A 20,884-nucleotide genomic window follows, 5' to 3' on the forward strand; every position below is an offset into this window, starting at 1 on the left:
GCCGCAGCTCCTTGCTGGGACCCTGCGCCCCACGCGGACCTCGGTTTCCCTAGCAGGTGCCCCACCGGCCCCCTCGGGCGCTGAGCGCTGCCTCCCGCTCCTTCCCGCTGCAGGAGACGCGGCTCTCGAGTTCCGCAGGCTGCTCTGAGCCCGCCTGAGCGGGTCTCCGCGGAGATGGCGGCCCCCTACCCCAGCAGTGGCGGTGGAGGCGAGGTCAGGTGCGGGGGAGGTCGCGGCGGCAGCGTCCCTTGGGACTTTCTGCCGGGGTTCGTGGTCAAGACCCCGCCCGGACCCTGGTGAGCAAAGCTCCGCCCCTCGGGCTGTGGCCCCGCCCCCAAGGCGGTGTCCGGGAGGATTCACACTCACCTTCTGCCCCGCCCCCTCGGGCCAGAATTTCTTACCCGGAGTTGCTCAACTGTTGTTCTGTAACACCCACCCCACACACCTGACGTTCTGTTCCTAGCCCCCTTCCTCGGAATTCCTACCCAACATTCTTATCTCTCTCCTCTTCCTCCTCCTTCCCCCAGAATTTACACCCCAGGTTCTGCTCCACGGCCGGGTGTAGAAGTCACACTCAGGCTCTGCCCCACCTCCGGAGTGTTGAATCCACTTTCAACATCCCGTCCCGTTCCCGAGGCCCCAAGAGGCGAGGCTCGCCCCCCAACCCCAGACCCCTGAGTCCCGGGCCCCGCTGACGCTCCCTCCGCGCCGCCCGCCCAGCCTGCAGGCGCAGCGCAAGGAGAAGTCCCGTAACGCGGCGCGCTCGCGGCGCGGAAAGGAGAACCTGGAGTTCTTCGAGCTGGCCAAGCTACTCCCGCTGCCCGGAGCCATCTCCAGCCAGCTGGACAAGGCGTCCATCGTGCGCCTCAGCGTCACCTACCTCCGCCTGCGCCGCTTCGCCGCTCTCGGGGCGCCGCCCTGGGGGTTGAGGTCCGCGGGGCCGCAGGCTGGCCTAGGTGAGTGCGCATGCGCGGGGGTCGGGGGGTCCAGGTGAGCTCCCCCGGTGCAGGGCACCCGGTATCTGAGGGTGCGCGCCGGCTCTCGCCCAGCTCCTGCCCCCGGAGGGAGTACAGGATTTGGAGTCAGACCTTTTGTGTGTTCCTATCAGGCGGCTTCTACTGTCCAAGCCTCAGTTTATTCATCTCTAAAACGGGCTCACCAGGTAGGGAACGATTTCATGAATTCTGGCCTAATCACGGGCCTGGCCACACTGGATCATACCACCAGTTAATGCTATTATTGTTATCAGGGAAAATGAATCATTATTATCACAAAGGAGATTATCACAGCTCCATGGACGGGACAGAGGGGACCCAGCCTGGGCCTCCTATCCACTAATGGGCAAGAAACTCCCGCACTCAGACCTGAGGGACCCCAGAGGGAACCTCTAGAGTCTGAATTCCCAGTTTGGGATGCGGGAGGGAGACAGGATTATATGGCAGGTAAGATGGTGAGCTTCAGAAAGACGGGGTCCCTGTCCCCACTCAGCCAGTCCCCACCGTTGTGACCCTGGGCAGGTCGCCTCACCTCTCTGTGCCTCACTTGTGAAATGGGAATCATGATGAAGCCCCTCCCCCACCCGCAGGGCTGAGAAGAGAAGAAGATCTACCAGGTAATATGTACATGTGTAAAGACCCTAAACACACCTGGCACAGAGTAAACGATCAATGTCTAGCAAGCACTGTTATCAATGGTTACCTGCAGGTTTATTGAGCATCTACTGTGTGCCTGCTACGGTTCTGAGCCCTCGAGATCCAGCAGGAAACAAACTGCATAAAAGTGCCTGCCCTGGACAGGCTGACATCCTACTGGCCAAGACACAATAACGAAATGCAATCAATAATATGTTAAAATATAGAATATGTAAAACAGATATATATAGATAGATAGATAGATATCTACTTTCATTATATTATTCAGACTTAATTATATAGAAGTGTTATGTGATTGTTATTACTTCTATTTTATGTTTTATTGCTTTACTCTTATTACGAGAAGAGAGCGAATCGTCTTCATCTGAGGTCGCAGGTGACAGGGACAGGGCACCCTAGGCTACTTCCCCCCGCCCCCAAGAAGGATTGTCCTTAAGGTGGGGTTGGAGGGGCTCCAATTCCCCTCCTGCCCTGGTCTCAGGGGGGAGGGGGGAGAGAAAATAGCATTGATTAAACTCGCAATAAATCACCATTTAAATTTAAATAATCCGGCTTCCCAGGCGGTAATTAGGCGAATTGACTGGCGCGGAGAGAATGCGGCATTAGCGCCGCTGATTACTGTCATTACCGCGAACAACATGTGCGCCGGCGGGGGATAAACATCTTGTCTATTGTCCCCAAGCCCCGGGGAGAGAAAGGGGGGGGGACGCTGAGAGAGGCCCACCGGCGTCCGGCCTCCCCCCTCCGTGCTTGCCGGGATGGGTAATTCGACGGGTAATTCAAGACCACTGACCTCAGCAACCTCCCTGCCCGTACGTGGGAAGGGGGAGGGGCAGGACAGTGTGCAGGGGAGGAACTGCGTGGACTCCCGCTGTACCCCCAAAATTAAGAAATTGGGAGCATCTCCTGCTCTCCCGGGTCCCCAACAAGAGGCCAAGCACCTGCTTCAATAGTTCAGGTGGGAAAACTGAGGACAGTGACTTAGCTGCCGTCAGAGAGCAAAGCATTGTGCCCTCAAGCTCTCTGTAAAGGAGGGAGCTCCCGTGTTCTCCTCAAAGATAATAGCAATAACATACCAGTCAGACACAGTGTTGAGTGCTGCATCCAAATTCACTTGCTAATCCTCTCAAAAATCTTTGGAGGGAGGCAAGGCTATGTTCCCATTTTATAGAAGGGGAAAACTGAGACCCAGAGAGGTGAAGTTCTATGCCCAAGGTCACATAGCCGAGAAGGGGCCCAGCTGAGATTCAGACTCAAGTGGCCTGGCTCCAGAGCCCACCTTCTCAACCACCATCCTTGGCATGTTTGTGGGTCTCCAGGGATGGGTCCTATGTTACAGGTCTCGGCCTCTCTCTGGGCCTTTCTACCATCTGTGAAATGGGATGACAGATGTTGAAGTCTAGCCAGGGGGCTCTAAGTCTGGGGAGGAGACAGCCTTGATCTCCTATCAGTGTTTGTCATTCATTCAACAAACGCCCAATGAATACCTTCCCTGTGCCAGGCACCGTTCTAGGTGCTGGGGACACAGCAGGGAACAGGACAAAGTCCCTGCCCTCAAAGGTGGGCCTACACACCTGACATTGTAGGTCCCCTGTCCCCCACCTCCCTGATATCACCTTTCTACCCCTCTGACCTCTTCAACACCCCCCCCCCACATGGGCCACCTTGCTGTTCAGAGAAGCCTGTTCCCACCTCAGGGCCTTTGCACTTGCTGGGCTTCCACCAGGAACTCCCTTCCCTTAGAATGTGGGCTTTTCAGTCAAGCCTTCCCTGACCACTCTATTAAAAATGACAACCCTGGGATTTCCCTGGTGGTCCAGTGGTTAAGACTTCGCCCTCCAATGTAGGGGGTGCAGGTTCAATCCCTGGTCAGGGAGCTAAGATCCCACATGCCCGGGGCCAAAAAAACAAAACATAAAACAGAAGTAAAAAAAAAAAAAAAAAAACAGAAGTAATACTGTGGCAAATTCAATAAAGACTTTTAAAAAAAGAGAGAGAGAATAGCACGTGGCATATAGTAGGTGCTTAAAAAAAAAAAAAAAGACAATCCCCTGCTCCCAGCATGTCCTATCGTCCTTTCCTGCCTTATTTCTTTCCATAGTACTAATCATCATCTAATACTATATATTTTTTATTTCTCTTGTTTATTGTGTTTCTCCCCTACAGCACCTTGTGTGCTGAGCCTAGAATAGTGCCTGGGACACAGTAAGGGGTCACTAAATATTTCTTGGGTGACTATAGAACTGCGTGAGGGGAGGAGGGGGGACATCACAACTCACAGGTCAGGCACGGCCCCTCTGAGTAAGTGACCTTTGAGCTGAGACTGGAAGGAGGTGAGGGAGCAAAAGCTAGGAGAAAAGCTGGAAGGAGAGTTTTCCAGGCAGAGGGAACAGCAAGTGCAAAGGCCCTGAGGCAGGCAGCAATCAGCTTGCTAGATGCAAGCCACAGTTGTGAGGTCAGGGGCTCCAGAGAGGAGTAAGTGAGGCAGGAAGTGGTCAGCAGGTCAGGGGCCAGGTCCTGCAGGGCCTCTCGGGCCGTGGTGAAGACTTTGGCTGTACCCCGAGTGAGATGGGAGTCACAGAGGTGGTGGATGTGAGGGCAGAAGCTGGGAGCCCAGTGAAGAGGCAAGAGCAGTGGTCCAGGTGGGAGGTGGGGCAGCTAGACCAGGGTGGGGGCAGTGGGGTGAGAGGTGGTCAGATTCAGGTGATGCAGTGAGGGGCCAGCCTCAGGACTTGCAGAATATGGGTGAAGGCGTGGGAGAAAGCAAGAGTCAAGGTGGATGGTAAGGAAGCCTCCCCAAAAGGTAGAGGTGCCCGAAGTAGAGCTTATCCTAAGAATAGTGCAGGACTCACCTACTGTGTACCTGGCTGTGTGCCATTTGCATGCATGAACCCATTCAGCTCCAGCCCTAGACCCATTTCACAGATGCAGCTGAGGAAAGTACAGGCAGAAATGCACCCACTCCAGTCCTCAGGCCTGCTCCCAGGGAGCAAGGCACTCTGATTATGGCAGGGGGCTCCCTCTCCCAGACTTCCAAAGCTAATGAAGTCCCAGCCCTCCATTAGCTGCCCTAGCCCAGGGCAGCAAATCCCTCAGGGCAGTTGAGAATGGGAGGTGGAGGGGAACCCCTGGGAGAAGTCCTGGCTTCTCCCCTCGGCCCCTCAGCGCCCCCTCTGTGTGTGGGGGAAGATGACAACTGGGACAGTTTTGTTCCAGCAGAGGCAGGCTCTGATAAGAAACTCAGCAAATGTTTGTTGAATGAGCGAATGATGGTTGGGGTCCGGATGTGAGGAGGGGGCAGATCTGAGAGTAGGGAAGAGCCCGCAGCTGAATTTGGGGGACACAGGAGTTGAGGTATTTGTGGGAGAGAGGAGGGAACACAGAGAGAGGAGTCAGGGAGTTGGTGGATTTGGGGCAGGGGGAGGCCAGGGGTAATAAGACACATCAGTCAGGGATGGGGACAGAGGCCGGGGAAAGGATGGGGGAACAGCAAGTGGCTGAGCCCTCCCCCTATACACACCCCCCTCCCGACGTGCCCATTAAGGCTGTTAATTGCAGCCGTTCAGTCTGACCTGGGCTGATCCTGTGAGAGGGAAAATGAAGGAATTAGCAAAAATGACAGGGGAAAATTGCGACAATTAGCAGGCGGTATTGTTCCCGCCTGTCACCCGGCTGGTTCCTGCTGCATCTCGGGGGAGGGGTCCCCATCACCCCCCCCCCCCCGGTTATTGTTCCTGGAGCTCCAGGCGGGGGTGGAAAAAGGGTGTGAACAGCCGTGGGGTTGTTGGGGGTGCTCCTGGGAGAGGAGGCGTGACCAAACATTAAGGGGCTGGGGGCGGGGCTTGGGAGCTGCGTCCTGATTGGGGGGGAGGGGGCGGCGTTTCGCCGCCTGGTGTTTTGATGGTCTGGAAATAACAATAGTAATCACGCTATTAATACTGATCCCAGCTCTGTTTCAGAGCACCTGCTGCATGCGGGCGCCTGGTAGGCCCTTTCAGCTCCCTAAGCCAACTGAATGCTCAACACCCCTGTGAGATCAGCTCGCTTAGCAAACCCACCTGACAGAGGAGGAAACTGAGGCACAGAGAAGTGAAGGCACTGGTCCCAGGGCACACAGCCAGAGAGGAACAGTCCTGGGGCTTAACACCAGAACTGGACCCTCAGCCCTGCAGGAGCCAGGTGCTTGGGGACCCTCGAGGTCACTGGCTCCCCAATCTGGGCACGGACCCCTTGCGGGGGTCGTTCTCTGCAGGGTCAGGGAGGGCATCCTGAGTGGGAACAGGGTCCAGGAACACAGGGCCTCTGCCCACGCCCAGCATGGATGTCTGGAGCCCTCTGGTCCTCACTGCGGGGGATGGGTCGGCCTGTGTCTCTGTTTCTGTCTACTTCGCCATCTCTGTCTTCCTGCCACTTTCTCTGTATCTGTCTCTGTGCATCTCTTTCCCTCTGTCCCTCCATCTCTTTATGTCTCTCTGTCTTTACCTATCTCTGTCTCAGTTTCTCTGTGTCTATATATGTCTCTACCCCTCTCTCTTTTTAAAAAAATTTTATTGGGGTAAAATTTCTATAACATGAAAGTCACCATTTTACAGTGTGCAATTCGGTGGCACTTAGCACATTCACAGTGATGTACAACCAGCACTTCTATCTAGTTCCCAAACATTTTCATCACCCTCCAAAAACCCTGTCCCATTAGCAGTCCCTCCCCATTCCTCCTCCCCCTCCCCCCAGCCCCTGGCAACCACTGATCTGCTTTCCATCTCTGGATTTGCCTCTTCTGAACGTTTCATATAAATTGAATCCTACACTGTGTAGCCTCTGTGTTCAGCTTCTTTCACTTAGCATAATGTTTTCAAAGTTCATTCACGTCGTAGCATGGATCGGTACTCCATTTCTTTTTATGGATGAATAATCTTCCATTCTATGAATATAGCACATTTTATTTATCCATTCATCAGTTAATGGACATTTGGGTTGTTTCCACCTTTTGGCTATTAGGAGTAATGCTGCTATGAACATTCATGTACAAGTATTTGTTAGAGCACCTGTTTTCAATTCTTTGGGGTGTATACCTAGGAGTGGAATTGCTGGGTTATATGGTAATTCTATGTTTGACTTATTGAGGAATTGCCAAACTATTTTCCAGAGTGGCGCATCGTTTCACATTCTCACCAGCAATGCACGGGGGTTCCAATTTCTCCACATCCTCGCCAACACTTATTTTCTATTTTTTAAAAAAATTCGAACCATCCTAGTGGGTGTGAAGTGATCTCTCATTGTGGTTTTGATTTGCATTTTGCTAATGACTAATGATGTTGAACATCTTTTCATGTGCTTATCGGCCATTTGTGCATCTTCTTTGTAAGAATGTCTGTTCAAATCCTTTGCGCATTTTTGAATTGGATTGTTCATCCTTTTGTTGTTGAGTTGTAACGTCCTTATTTCTTTCTCTATTTCCTTATATCTCTCTGTCCATCTATTTGTCTGTCTTTGTCTCTCAATGTCTCTTTCTCTGTCTCTCTGTCTCTCTCCTTTTCTGTCTCCTATCTGCCTCCTTCTCACCCTTCAGGTCTGAGCTCAAACACCCCCTCCTTCAACAGGCCTTACCCCATGCTTCTTCTTTTATTTATTTATTTATTTTAAATAAATAAATAAAATATTTTGGCTGCGTTGGGTCTTTGTTGCTGCACGCGGGCTTTCTTCAGTTGCGGCGAGCCGGGGGCTAGTCTTCGTTGCGGTGCACGGGCTTCTCATTGCGGTGTCTTCTCTTGTTGCGGAGCACAGGCTCTAGGGGCGCAGGCTTCAGTAGTTGTGGCACGTTGGCTCAATAGTTGTGGCTTGCAGGCTCTAGAGTGCAGGCTCAGTAGTTGTGGCACACGGGCTTAGTTGCTCCACAGCATGTGGGATCTTCCTGGACCAGGGCTCGAACCCATGTCCCCTGCATTGGCAGGCGGATTCTTAACCACTGTGCCACCAGGGAAACCCCCCATGCTTCTTTATTTCACACCATCTATTCGATTCTTCATAGCACTGGCCACAAATGATAGTTCTATATTTGTTAGTTTCTTGCTTGTTTATAACTGCCCTGGCTTGGGTACCCTGTGAGGGCAGGGCTGGGTTGTCCTGGTCACCTATGTGTCCCCAGCACTACCCAGCGCAGGGCCTGGAGCACTGCTGATGCTCAGGGAGTTTGCTGAATGACTGAATGGATGAATGGGTGAATGAATGAATGAATCCCTTTCTGCATCCCCTGGTGTCTCTGTGTCTCTGTGTGTCTCAGTTTGTCTGTCCCGCCCACCCCTGCCCCACCCACCCCTCCCCACACCCCAGGTCTCTCCCTGACAGGGCCCACGTCCCCCCAACCCCCCAAGATGGCTACAGGACTGGGGAGAAGAGAGGGAGATATGTAGCCTGGCTCCCTGGGGGTCTGCCCAGAAGGTCAGGGGTCAAACCAACAGGCCCTGGCCTCAGCCCTCCCTCTTCCCTAGCCCCAGGCCGCAGGGGCCCCGTGGCGCTGGTCTCCGAAGTCTTCGAGCAGCACCTGGGAGGACACATCCTGCAGGTGAGGCCCCTTCCCTGCCTGCTGCTCCTTGCTGCCACCTGGTGGCCGTCTCGGGAGAACCGCACCCTTTTCTCCAGCATCGGTCCCGTGGGGGAGCCCCAGAACTGGGAGGCTGAATGCTCAGTCTCCCCCTCCTGCTCCCCCCCCAGGGCCACTGAAGCGCTTTACCCCAGAATAATCCATCCCAGGCTGAGGTCCAGATTTCAGAACCTCTTACAGATGCCAGGCCCTCCTCTCCCCGACCCCGTCTCTCCCCACTCTAGTCCCTGGACGGCTTCGTGTTTGCCTTGAACCAGGAAGGGAAGTTCCTCTACATCTCAGAGACAGTCTCCATTTATCTGGGTCTCTCACAGGTAAGGGGCCCGCAGCAGCCTGCCTGGACTGGCTCAGCTGCCATCTCCCTTGCCGGCCCTCCTCTCTCCTGGCCTCACCATCCCAGCATGAAAAAAAAAAAAAAAGGACTGGATCTTTGGTTCCCAAAGTGTGTTCCTTGGAACCCCACATGGCACCTAACATGGCTCCTCCTCCCAGGCAGAGGAGGGTTATTAAAGTAAGAGGTCGATTTGGAGAAAGCAAAATAGCAGAAAGATAAATTTGCCTATGAGTGGTTGCCAACTGTACCGTATTTACCAAAACTTGTTTATTCTTAACACTTTTAAAGGATTACAGCAATTTGTACCGGAAGGGCTTGGGTTTTCCAGCTTGGAAGATTTTCTGTGGCATTTTAGTTGACTAGTTTGCATTTTGCCTTTATTTCAACCCACTGTTTCTGTTCCAGCTCCTGCAGCTGGTGGCTGAAAGGTAAAAGGAGGGCAAAGAGAAGCCAAAAGCCCCCATCCCTGGAGTCTTGGCTCCTTGCAGCATCTTAGGCCTTGCCAATCCAATCAGTACAAATTGCTGTCAACTTTTATCATTTTTACAAAGATTTTGACAAATGGTAAATTTAGAAAATTCAGTGCGTTGGTATTTGGCCTTCGTGAGCAGCTCTTCAGTGAGTTGTTGGAGGTTCCTGGAGGAGGAAGACCCTGAAGGGAGAATATGGACAAGAGGAAGGGAGAGTGGGGGGAAAGGCTCGAAGCTGGTGTGTGTGGGGGGGAGTGTTTAAGGGATAGAGGGAAGCATGTGACCCCAAGCCCAGGGGCAGTGGGAGCCATGGGAGGTTTCTTTCCTTTTTTTAAAATTTTATTTTATTTATTTTTATTTTTGGCTGCGTTGGCTTTCCGTTGCTGCGCGCGGGCTTTCTCTAGTCGTGGTGAGCGGGATACTCTTCGTTGCGGTGCGCGGGCTTCTCATTGCGGTGGCTTCTCTTGTTGCGGAGCACGGGCTCTAGGCACACGGGCTTCTGTAGTTGTGGGCTCAGTAGTTGGGGCTCGCGGGCTCTAGAGCGCAGGCTCAGTAGTTGTGGCGCACGGGCTTAGTTGCTCCGTGGCACGTGAGATCTTCCCGGACCAGGGCTCGAACCCGTGTCCCCTGCATTGGCAGGCGGATTCTTCACCACTGCACCACCAGGGAAGTCCCATGGGAGGTTTCTGAGAGGAGGAGGGCCATGGTCAGGGGAGTAACTTAGGGAGGGGTATGTACGTGGGGACTGAAGGCCAGAAGACCAGTGAGGACGCTGGGACAGAAACACAGCAGGGAGAAGATGGGTGCCGGGACTGGGAAGGTGTGGAGATAAGGGGACTGCTGTGAGAGATTTGAGGGATGAATTGAATGTAAAAGTCTGTCTAATTAAAAGGTTCTAACTCTTTAAAGAGTTTGAAAGCCATTCCACTGCTTGTGTCCTGATTTCCATCCTGTGAGTCATTTCAGGGCGCAGTTGTTTGCTGTATGGGGGTGAGTGAGTAAGCAAGAGCTGCGTAAATGAAAGCTTACGACACCCCCATCCCAACCACATACACAGCTTCTTTATACTGTAGGCAGGGGCAGAAAATCCTTCATAATCTCTGGGTTTGAAGTGGGAGGGCACGGGAAGCGCCTGTTTATATCCGCCTTTAAAAGGGTTTAAATATATATATATATTCTAATAAAAACACACACCTGCTTGCAGGCGAGTGAGTCTGTGGCAGAACAGGCGGGCGAGTGACTGCGCGCGCACCTCACCCGCCCCCTGCATCCCCCTCCTTCGCCGGCAGGTGGAGCTGACGGGCAGCAGCCTCTTCGACTACATTCATCCGGGAGACCACTCCGAGGTGCTGGAGCAACTGGGGTTGCGGGCCCCGACCCCCGGGCCCCCCACCCCGCCCTCCGTCCCCTCCTCTTCTTCCTCCTCCTCATCGTCCTCCTCGCTTGCGGATACCCCTGAGATCGGTAATTCTCAGGATCCCCAAAGAAAGAGGCCTGAGGGTAGCTTAGGGGATGCTGGGTACAGTGTATCCAACTATGTCTCCTTTATACAAAAACACTCTTGTTAGAGTTTTGCAAGCAAGTTTTTGTAAAATGAATCAGAGTCTAAATTGAGGTAGCGAGACGTGGCTCCCTAAGATTGCCTGGATCCCCAAGATTTGAACTTTAGAAAGACCCCTCTGGCTGCAGAGTGGAGGTGGGTGCCTGTGGGCGACAGATGGAACCAGGCTTTGGTAAATAATAATAACAACGTGTGCTTATTGGGCATTTACACGTGCCCTGCCTTTAAGTACATAATTTTATTAAATCCTAACCACAAGCCCACAAAGCAGGAGCTATGACTATCTCCATGTTATAGAGGAGGAAACTGGGGCACAGCATAGAGAGGTTAAGTGTCCCAGGTCAGCTGTGTGATTGAGCTGGACTCCAGCCCAGGCTTGTCTGACTCCAGCGTCTGTGCTTCTACTCCTTCTCTCCAGTGGAAAATTCCACTCCATTTTGGGGAGGGTGTTGGAGATTACCCTGAAAGTTCCTTTTAGCTCTGAGATATTGGGGGACTGAGGTTATCTTTCTCATAAATAAGCTTTTCTTATATGGGGTTTGCTTAATACCCAAACCATCTGAGCTATCAGCAGTGCTTGCAAGCTTGGGGAGATGTTTGTGACACGTGTGGGACTGTTAGGGAGCGTGATTATATTTACATCTCAGTTTGAGGCACAGGGTCATCTGGGTGTGAGCATATTTATTAGACAATTTCACAGGGTTTATAGAATAATCTGTATTTGTGTGGCTTATTTGTTGCTATAGCCCAAGCCCCCACTCTGTGCTCAGCCCTCTGTTGGGCAGGGCTGGGGACACAGTGGTGACAAGAGCCCCAGCCCCACCCTCCCAGGGCTCACAGTCCAGTGAGGGAGACTGACCCTGTCCCCAGACAGTGATGACCCAGAGTGGGCAGGGCTGGGGTAGGAGACCCCAGAGGGGCAGCTGACCCAGCCTGGGGGTCAGGGAGGACTTCCTGGAGGAGATGTCTGATCTGAGACCTGGAGGTTGTGGCTAGAGATGATGTCAGCAGGAGGCAGTTCTTGCCAAAGTTTTAGGCCATGGTGAGGAGGAGCTGGGCTTTCCCCCAAGGGTACTAGGGAGCCATGGCAGGTTCAGAGCAGAGGAGGGATGGGGTCAGATCTGAGCTTTAGAAAGACCAGGCTGGGTGCTGCTGGGAGGGGAGGTTGGTGTAGGATGTCAGTGGGCTTGTAGAACCAGTAGGTACGTCTGTGTGACTGTGGCCATGACCCTGTGTCTGGATAGCTCCGTAGAGGGCAGGGGTGGCCTGTGCGTGTCCTCTTCAGGACCCCATAACATTCCTTCACTCTTTGCCCCAGAGGCCAGCCCCACCGAGGTGCCCCCCTCCTCCCGGGTCCAGGAGCGCTCCTTCTTCATCCGTATGAAATCCACCCTCACCAAGAGGGGGCTGCACGTCAAGGCCTCAGGGTACAAGGTGGGTGTGAGCTCTCCGCCCCAGCCTCTGACTCCCGGGTCCCCTCCCTGGCCCGAGGAGAGCGCCTGTATTCATGCCAGCTCTGTCCACGGGCCCCAGTTCTTGGCGATGACAGCCAGAGCCAGGCCCTGTGGCCAGGTTGTGGTCCTCCCGCCCCACTGGCCCCGCCTTGCCCTCCTCCGATCGCGCCCGCCACCTGCAGGTCATCCATGTGACCGGTCGCCTTCGGGCCCGCGCCCTGGGCCTTGTGGCCCTTGGCCACACGTTGCCCCCGGCCCCACTGGCTGAGCTGCCGCTGCACGGACACATGATCGTCTTCCGACTCAGCCTGGGTCTCACCATCCTTGCTTGTGAGAGCAGGTACCGGGGTTGGGGGCTGAGGTGGGAGGATGGGGGCGCACGGGAGAGCGGGGTAGGCAGGAAGTCAGAGGAGCTCGGGGTTGAGGGGTGGGGGCGGCTGGGGCCCTGGGGAGCCGCGTGAGGAGGGAAAGTAGCGGAGGGCGAACTGGAAGAGGGAGTGAAGGCGGAGGCTAGGGCGGGGCCTGGGGCGGGGCCTCTGGAATGGAGGCGGGGCTGTGCTCGATTCCGAGAGGCCCAGGCCCTCCCTTGTGCAGAGCTCCGCCCTTCCCTGCTCCTATTTCTTTCTGCCTCTCCGGCCTCTCATCTCTCGTCCACTCTCCCGCACCACGCAGTGGGGGGAAATTAAATAGCGAAATATTCTCCACGCACCGAGCGCCTCCGGAGTGCCCGGGCCACCCCACACCCAGGAGTGCCGTCTGTTTGAATGCCCATAGCTGCCCGAGGAGGGACACTATTATTTTAAATATTCTCCCACCCATTTTACAGAGGGAAAAACTGAGACCCAGAGCACTCCAGAGCCAGGGTTTGGACCCTGAGGGATTCCAGAGCCAACCCTGCCTCTTTCTCCCCACCCCATGGTCTGGGACCCCTTCTCCCCTCCTCTCTGTTGCCCCCTGCTCTCAGAGTCAGCGACCACATGGACCTGGGGCCCTCGGAGCTAGTGGGCCGCAGCTGCTACCAGTTTGTCCACGGCCAGGATGCAACCAGGATCCGCCAAAGCCACCTGGACCGTGAGGACCCCTCACCCCAGACTTGAGCACACCCACTGCCCCACTCCCTGGAAGTCCTTCTCCCGGGCTGACCACAGTCCCTCCTGCTGCCACCTCCGGGGGCTCCACCCAGCACAGGAAGAGCAGCAAGGAGACTCTGAGCAACGGCTCAGGATGGGGGCGTGGGGAGTAAGGGGAACCGTGGGGTCGCTCTGACCCACCCTTCAAAATCCAGGGGCCTTGATGCCGGCTCACCTCTCGGTCTTTCTGACTCGGGCTCTCTCTGCCTCCCTCTCTGTACTTTGCCCTTCTCTTCTCCACACCGTCTCACCCTTCCCGTTTCCCTGTTGCCCCCTCTCTGCCCGTCTCCCTGTCCACCTCTCTCCCACTGCCTGTCTCTCTCTGCCCCTCTCACCTCATCCCGCCCCTACCCCATCCCTTCCGGTGTCTCCGGTCCCTGGGCTGGGCCCAGTGCTGGACAAGGGCCAGGTGATGACCGGTTACTACCGTTGGCTGCAGCGCGCCGGGGGCTTCGTGTGGCTGCAGTCCGTGGCCACCGTGGCCGTGAGTGGGAAGAGCCCTGGAGAGCGCCACGTGCTCTGGGTCAGCTACGTGCTCAGGTGAGGGTTGCGCCCCTCTCCTCTCCCACGGGGAGCTCAGAACTCCCTCCAGAAGATTCTGCCAGCTCTCCCCACCTTCGGGTGGGGGCTCTGCAGGGAGGGCTTCTAGAAAAGGACAGATGTGGGCGGTGGTGGTGAAAACATGAAGGGGAATAGCGTCCAGTGAGAGTAAAGGCCTGGAGGAGGAATGAGCTTGCAGGAGGCCAGGGGTGGGTGGGGGAGTGACCATCGCTTCCAGGGAGAAAGAGGCAGATAGGAAGTGGCCTCAGGCCCAGGTTGATTCTGGGGCACTGGGGAGCCATGGCAGGCTCTTACCAGGGGAGGGCCACCACAGAGCAGAGCAGATGATGGAAAGAAGCTGGAGGTGGGAAGGACGTTCCAGGCCGAGGGCACAGCATAGGCAAAGGCTCAGAGTCACAGCCGGACCCATCTGAGGAGCTAAAGGGAGTGCTCCAGGCTGGAGTATAGAGTCTCGAGAGACGAAGCTGAGGATGATGGTGGGGGCACTGGGGAGCCATGGAAGGGTTTAGGGCTGGAGAGAGTCACAGTCAAATCTGCTTCTTGGAAAGACCACTCTGGCTGCCATGTAGAGGGAGGTCTGTGGGACAAGACAGGGACTGGGAGGCCAGGGGCAGGGCCTGGGAAATGCCAGGCAGCACAGGCGGAGGAGGGGAGGTGGCCATCTGGCCACCTCTGGCTTTGCGGGGCCTGGGTCTGAGCCTCTGAGAGGAGCAGGTTTGGAAGGAAGATGCTGAGGTCAGATGAGCATGAGGTACCCAGGGGACACTTAGGTGGTGACAACCAGGCGGCCACGGGCTGCAAAGGTTTGGCCTCGGGAGACTGGGCCAAGCTGGGCTAGAAGCCAACTTGGAGTTTGGGGTCCAATGATGAGTCCTGAGTGCTTCGGGAGGGGGCTCTCCAGTCACTGCGGGGGGGCGGGGGGAAGCGTCTACACTCAGAGGGGGAGGGGAAGTGTACACTCACAAGACTGGCAGGCAGGAGGGAGTCTCCCCTCACCAGAGGCTGGGTGGCCCGGGACTCGAACTCCCAATCCCATCTGTCTTGTCCCAGTCAAGCTGAGGGGGGCCAGATACCTCTGGACGCCTTCCAGCTTCCGGCCAGTGTGGCCCATGAGGACACGTCCAGCCCGGAGCCAGCACCCACAGGTGAGCCCACCTCCCACCCCAGCCACTGGGAGGCTCCGAGTGGCCTCTGGGACCTGTGCTGTCTGGTTCGGAAGCCACTAGCTTCACATGTGGCTATCTACAGTAAGATTAAAATTAAAATTCCATTTCCTTAGTTGTACTCGCCACGTTTGAAGAGCTTGGTGGCCATAGGTGGCCAGTGCAGATATGGAACTTCCTTCCATCCTCGAAGGAAGTCCCATTGGACAGCCTGGGTCCAGACCAGAGCCTCTGACGTCTGGGGCATGGTCACGCTTTGTGGTGGTGGCCGTGCCATGCATTGTAGGGCATTTAGCAGCATCCCTGACTTCTACCCACTAGAATCCAGGAGTATCCTCCTCCCCAGTTGTGACAACCAAAAATGCCTCCAGACTTTGCCAAATGTCCCCTAAGGGGACAAAACCCCTCCAGCAGAGATCCACGGTCTCGGGTCTTGACCACCGGGCGCCGCTCTATTCCACAGATGGGAAGGCTGAGGGCTGGGGACGCGCGTACACGGAGCCCTTCAGAATCTTCCTCTTGCAGAACCAGAGCCTCCAGTGGAAGGAAAGCAGGCCGCCCCCCCGCAGGAGGACAAGGCCCCCCAGCCCAGGGGCAAACCCATCAAAGTGGAGCCCGGCCCGGGGGAGACTGAAGACCCGGAGGATAGTGGGGATGAGGAGCCGTCCGGCCACCTGGCCCCAACGAGGCCCGAGTTCACGTCGGTCATCCGGGCGGGGGCCCTGAAGCAGGACCTGGTGGGGCCGTGGGGCCTGGCGCCTCCTGGGGACCCCCCACCTTCCCTCCTGCACACTGGCTTCCTGCCCCCCGTGGTGCGGGGCCTGTGCGCGCCTGGCACCATCCGCTACGGCCCTGCCGAGCTGGGCCTCATGTACCCACACCTGCAGAGGCTGGGCCCAGGCCCCACCCTCCCCGAGGCCTTCTACCCCGCGCTGGGCCTGCCCTACCCGGGGCCCCTGGGCACCAGGGTGCAGCGGAAGGGGGACTGAGGACTGGAACAGCCCCCCACGTGGCCGGACCTGGGGGATGGGTGGGGACCAGGGCTCTCAGCCCCGGTGAATTAAACGCCTGCTCCCGCTCTGTGGCTCCTCTTTGGGGTCAAGGAGCTCCTCTCTCCTTTTCTTCCTTCTTAGGTATCTCTGCGTGCCCCCCAGCGCCTTCCGCCCCTAACCTCCTCCTTCGCTCGGCATCCCCGCAAAAGCAACCACCACTCGGAATCGGGAGCGAGGGAAGGGTCAGGTTTTAATGTCCCGGTCCTTGGGCCCCGGCAGTCCAGCGCCCGGCCGTTCCCCGCGGCCCTGCGGCTCACTCCGGTGGCGGCCGGCCCGCCTCGTCCGGCCCTTCCGCCGCGGCGGTCCCGTCGTCTTCGGGCACCAGTTCCACGTCCAGCTCCAGCTGGCCCATGTAGAGGCCAACGGCACAAGCCCAGAGCAGGCCGGCGGCCAGCACGGCGCCCACGCCTGCGGCCGCGCCCCCCAGCGAGAGCTGCATGGGCCCCCGCAGCGCCGCCAGGCCCACCACATAGGAGGCGCCGCCCCACACCACACACAGGCCGCCCAACAAGAAGAAGCCTGTGGGACAGAGTGCGGGCTGGCGTCAGGGAGGCTGATCCTGGGGACCCAGGCCGTTCACGGGACTGAGGTGGCGTTAGAAAGGGGATGGGGCACACTCAAGAGCGGGGTAGGGGTCAGGGACAGTACAGAGCCAAGGTCGGGGACAGGAGAAGGAATCGGAGGGGTGGCTAGGCTTGGAGGTGGGGGGCTGGTCTGAGAGCAAAGATAAGGTCGGAGGGGCAGGGGCAGGACCAGGCTGGGGGTGGGGCTGGGACAGGGACCCTCATCTTTGTTGAGAAGTCAGATTGGAAAGGATGAGGACCCACAGCCCTGCCCTGAGCCACCCCCTCTGGTGGGTCCAGTGCCCAGGAGGTAGGGATGGGGTGGGTAGAAGGTGGACACTCACAAGTGAAGGTGAGGCCGCTTCCGGTGGGGGAAGAACGAGGGGTCCTAGCGACGTTTACTCTGGGGGGGTGACGGGAGGGGGCAGGAGTCTACCTTCCCCAGTGGGGGAGGGAGCGCCCACACTCCCTGGTGGGGGCGACACTGGGGTCTGCACTCACCGTAGGCGGCCTCCCGACCCATATCACTCTGCATGAAGGAGATGACCCCGATGCCTGATGCCAGGAGGCCATTGCGGAACCAGGAGAGGAAGGCTGGAGGGGGTGGGGCGGGGCGGAGAAATCAGCATCAGCCCAAACCCTGCTCTGCAGCCCCCCAGCCCAGACAGTCAAACTGAGGGGCGCCTCTTCATCTCACCACCCAGTCTGGCCCCAAATCCCCACCTTGTCCTGGCGGTCCGCCTACCAAACCCTATCCCCCCAAAACCCTCTCTCGTCTCCATCTCTGACCCCCCTCCCCACCCCAAACTCTGCAACACCAAAGATTCAAGAGTCTGCAGAATCTGGCGGAGGATCTAAGATCAAAATTGCAGAACCTAAATCTGAGGACAGCAAGGTCCCAAGAGATCATCTTGGTCAACGTCCTCCCCATATGTGTATCCCCAAGGGGTGCCCCCTCACTTCTTCCTCAGACCTCCCGACAAATTTTTACCCCCCCACTCCCCCAGGCCTCTCTCCAGCCTCCCCCTTCAGTTTTCTGAAACCTCACTATCTGCTGCTGGGTATGCTCTTCCTTGGTCATTCACATCCATTCAAGTCCTTGGTGTGGCACTAACGGGGACTAGTCGGGTTACAATCCCCCCACCCCTACCCCATCCTGTACCTACAAGACCAGTCCTCTCCAATCCGGACCCCCACCGCCCACATGAGGCCCCGCCCCTGCAGCCAGGAGCAGCACGCCCTCCAATCAGCCCAGAGATTTTCTTCTATTGGTTGTTCCCTCTTCTAATCCGCAACTTCCTCCCTCTTCTGTGGGGCTCCACGCTCCCGCTTTATGCAGAGTGGTCGCCTCTTTAATCTGAACTGGCCCCTCCAACGAGGCCCCCTCTTGTAGGCAACTCCCCCGCCCATAGCCCTCTTTGGAAGCCTCTCCCACCCAGACAGCGCAGTTTGATAAGGCTGCCCGTCCTGGCCCGACCAACCTCTCCAATCCCTACTGCACCCCATAAACCGGACCCACGGTCCCATCCACAAGCCCTTCTCCTATGCGGACAGACTGCGCTCTTGCAGCCAGCGCTTCCCTGCGCTTACACGGAAGCCCTTCTCCCTCCTGAGCCCGGGCCCCGTTTCCAGCAGAAATCCCACCACCATCCTCCACTCGCGCGCGCGGACAGCTCAGCTATGCGGAACCCCCTCTCCCATCCGGGCCGACCCCAGCCACAGCCCCAGACCTGTCTCATGAGCCTTCCGGAGGAGCCAGGCGTCTGCGCGGTCCAGCTCGGACACTGGGGACGGCGAAGCCCCAGCGCGGGGGCCGTGGCCAGGAGCAAAGGACCCCCGGGCGCCCCCGCTCCGGGGCCGCGGAGGCGGCAGCAGCGCCCCCCGGAAGCGGAGCCGGGCAAGGCGGGCAGCCCGAGCCCACCACCAGCCACCTCCCATGGTTCGCACTACGGCCGCGGCGCACCGCACCGCCCCATGGGCCGCCCGTAGGCTGAAGCGCACGTCACTCAGGCTTAGCCGCTCATCTATTGGTTTTGCGTGTGCCACTCAGGTCCGGTGCGCACTGTCCACTGGTTGAAATAGCGGTGATCCCTCCTCTGTCATCTGTGCCGGTACTGTGCGTCCCACCTTGCTTCTGGGGCTGGACTTCGAATCCCAGCGTTCATTGCGAGGGGGAAGGCCGGTCTTCAGAAGTCGGAGGCGCGATGTCTACCGGGACTTGTAGTTTTTGTTAATAACTTTAATAGCCAAAAAACAAAACAAAACTCGTGGTGCTTAATGTAGAACCTTTGCAAAATCTCGAAGAGCCCAGAGGAGAAAGTAAAATTCAACATTAATCCCACCAATGAGCGGTTACTGCTAATATTTTGTTGTACCCCTATTCCGCCTTTTTTCTAGGCGGGTGTAAAAGGTTGCCGTTTGACAAATTAATTTTTTTCATATGGTAGCAGTCTATCGTGAACATTGCCCGGTGGCATTGAATATTTTTCCATAGCATAATTTTTTTTTATTTTAAAATTTTTATTTATTTTGAACATGGTACAAGATGCAAGTTACAAAGTGGTCTAATGAAAAGTAATTCACATACGGTGCCCCAGCCAGTCCCCATCCCCTGTTCCGCAGCAAGTTTAAAGCTTCACACTGAGGCATTATAAGGACGTACCACAAGTTATTCCAAGCCCTAGATTGTTTCCAATATTTCCTGCTATAAACAATTGTTTTCTTTTAGGTCTAAGCCAATGTCTGAGTTGAGAGGGACCTGATTTAACTGTCAGATTTCAGCAGCCAGCTTCTGCCTCTGGGTCCACAGATGGCTTTATATATGCCCTTATTACACTGTGTTGTAATGATTTCTATACTTATCTGTCCCTGCCATTAGGCTGTGAGCTTCCAGTGGACTGGGTCCTTGACCAACAGATCTCCATGTCCCTCCATTCAATATAGGTAGGGGACTTGGTAAATAATAATAGCAAACATTTATTAATGACTTTCTCTGTGCCAGGAATTGTGCTAGGCACATTATGTGCATAATGTCATTTAACCCTATCATAACCCTAGGAGTTAAGGATTAGAACATTCCCTCTTTTATAGAGGGAAAAAAACATAAGGCTCAGAGAAGTGAGGTAATAAAAGTTAATGTTTGTTGAGCACTAACCATGTCAGACACTGTGCTCTTCCTTTACATGGATACTCTCATTAAATCCTCAACCCTAGGTAATATGTACCATTATTATCCCCATTTTACAGAGAAGGAAGAGGAGAGGTTAAATTAGTTGCCCTAAAGCACACAGTTAATTAAAGTCCAACGCCAAATTACTAGCCACTGTGCCATGCATCTTATACGCATTCATTCATTTAACAAGTGTTTACTGAGAAATTGCTCTCTGACAACATTATGCTACACATTTGGTATAAATCAGTGAACAGATAAAATTCTCTGCCCTGAACTTCCTCAATCTGATAAAGGGCATCTACAAAAAAACCTACAACCAGCATCATTCTTAGTTGTAAAATATTTACTACTTTTCCCTTAAAATTGGAAATAAATCAAGGATTTCCACTCCCACCACTTCTGATCAAAATTATATTGGAGATCCTAGCTAGTGCAATAAGGCAAGAAAAAGCAATAAAGGGCATAAAGATCAGATGGAAGAAGTAAAACTGTCGATATTTACATGTGATGTAATTTTTTTTTTTTGGATGCTCGTCTTGTGGGATCTTAGTTCTCTGACCAGGGACTGAACCTGGGCCCTCAGCAGTGAAAGCATGGAGTCCTAACCACTGTACTGCCAGAGAATTCCTGTGATGTGATTGTTAATATAGAAAATTCTAAGGAATCGAAATAACTACTGAAACTAATAAATGAATTTAGCAAGGCTGCAAGATGGTCAGCAACATGATCAATATACAAAAATCAGTCTTATGTTAATATACTTGCAGGAAACCATTGTAAAGTGAGATTTAAAATAATTCCCTTTACAATTAACATCAAAAACAAAAGTACTGGGACTTCCCTGGTGATCCAGTGGTTAAGATTTCGCCTTCCAATGCAGGGGGGTGCAGGTTTAATCCCTGGTTGGGGAGCTAAGATCCCACATGCCTCGCAGCCAAAAACCAAAACATAAAACAGAAGCAATATTGTAACAAATGCAATAAAGACTTAAAATAAAATGGTCCACATCAAAAAAATCTTAAAAAAAATACTTAGGAATAAATTTAACAAAAGATGTGCAAGGTTTCTATACTGAAAACTATAAGATACTGTTGAGACACATTAAAGAAGATCTAAATAAATGGACATGTATATCCATGTTCATGGACTGGAAATTTCCTTGCTTTCACGG

The 20,884-nt window shown here is 55.0% G+C and overlaps 2 protein-coding genes across 2 annotated transcripts; one reads left to right on the forward strand and one right to left on the reverse strand.

Annotated features, from left to right (window-relative positions):
- Positions 1–174: 174 nt before the first annotated feature.
- On the forward strand, positions 175–15,923 carry NPAS1 (neuronal PAS domain protein 1). Its single transcript, XM_061173291.1, has 11 exons — positions 175–296; positions 721–956; positions 8,141–8,214; positions 8,478–8,567; positions 10,347–10,521; positions 11,937–12,052; positions 12,255–12,412; positions 13,037–13,143; positions 13,595–13,742; positions 14,814–14,908; positions 15,452–15,923. The coding sequence occupies exons 1-11, from the start codon at positions 175–177 to the stop codon at positions 15,913–15,915; spliced, it is 1,785 nt and encodes a 594-aa protein (XP_061029274.1). The 3' UTR covers positions 15,916–15,923.
- Positions 15,924–16,143: 220 nt separating this feature from the next.
- On the reverse strand, positions 16,144–18,491 carry TMEM160 (transmembrane protein 160). Its single transcript, XM_061173429.1, has 3 exons — positions 18,272–18,491; positions 17,043–17,135; positions 16,144–16,497 (listed from the first exon to the last, which is right to left on the reverse strand). Exons 1-3 carry the CDS (start codon positions 18,477–18,479, stop codon positions 16,232–16,234), a joined length of 567 nt encoding a protein of 188 aa, XP_061029412.1. The 5' UTR covers positions 18,480–18,491; the 3' UTR covers positions 16,144–16,231.
- Positions 18,492–20,884: the final 2,393 nt, after the last annotated feature.

Source organism: Eubalaena glacialis, chromosome 18 (assembly GCF_028564815.1).
Source record: "Eubalaena glacialis isolate mEubGla1 chromosome 18, mEubGla1.1.hap2.+ XY, whole genome shotgun sequence".
NCBI classification, from domain to species: domain Eukaryota; kingdom Metazoa; phylum Chordata; class Mammalia; order Artiodactyla; family Balaenidae; genus Eubalaena; species Eubalaena glacialis.

Coding starts and splice junctions, on each gene's coding strand:
- NPAS1 (XM_061173291.1), top strand. CDS start 175: ATGGCGGCCCCCTACCCCAGCAGTGGCGGTGGAGGCGAGGTCAGGTGC. Junction 12,413..13,036: donor ATCCTTGCTTGTGAGAGCAG/GTACCGGGGTTG, acceptor CCCTGCTCTCAG/AGTCAGCGACCACATGGACC. Junction 13,144..13,594: donor CCGCCAAAGCCACCTGGACC/GTGAGGACCCCT, acceptor GGCTGGGCCCAG/TGCTGGACAAGGGCCAGGTG.
- TMEM160 (XM_061173429.1), bottom strand. CDS start 18,479: ATGGGAGGTGGCTGGTGGTGGGCTCGGGCTGCCCGCCTTGCCCGGCTC. Junction 17,136..18,271: donor CCGGAAGGCTCATGAGACAG/GTCTGGGGCTGT, acceptor CACCCCCTCCAG/CCTTCCTCTCCTGGTTCCGC. Junction 16,498..17,042: donor GGGTCGGGAGGCCGCCTACG/GTGAGTGCAGAC, acceptor TCTGTCCCACAG/GCTTCTTCTTGTTGGGCGGC.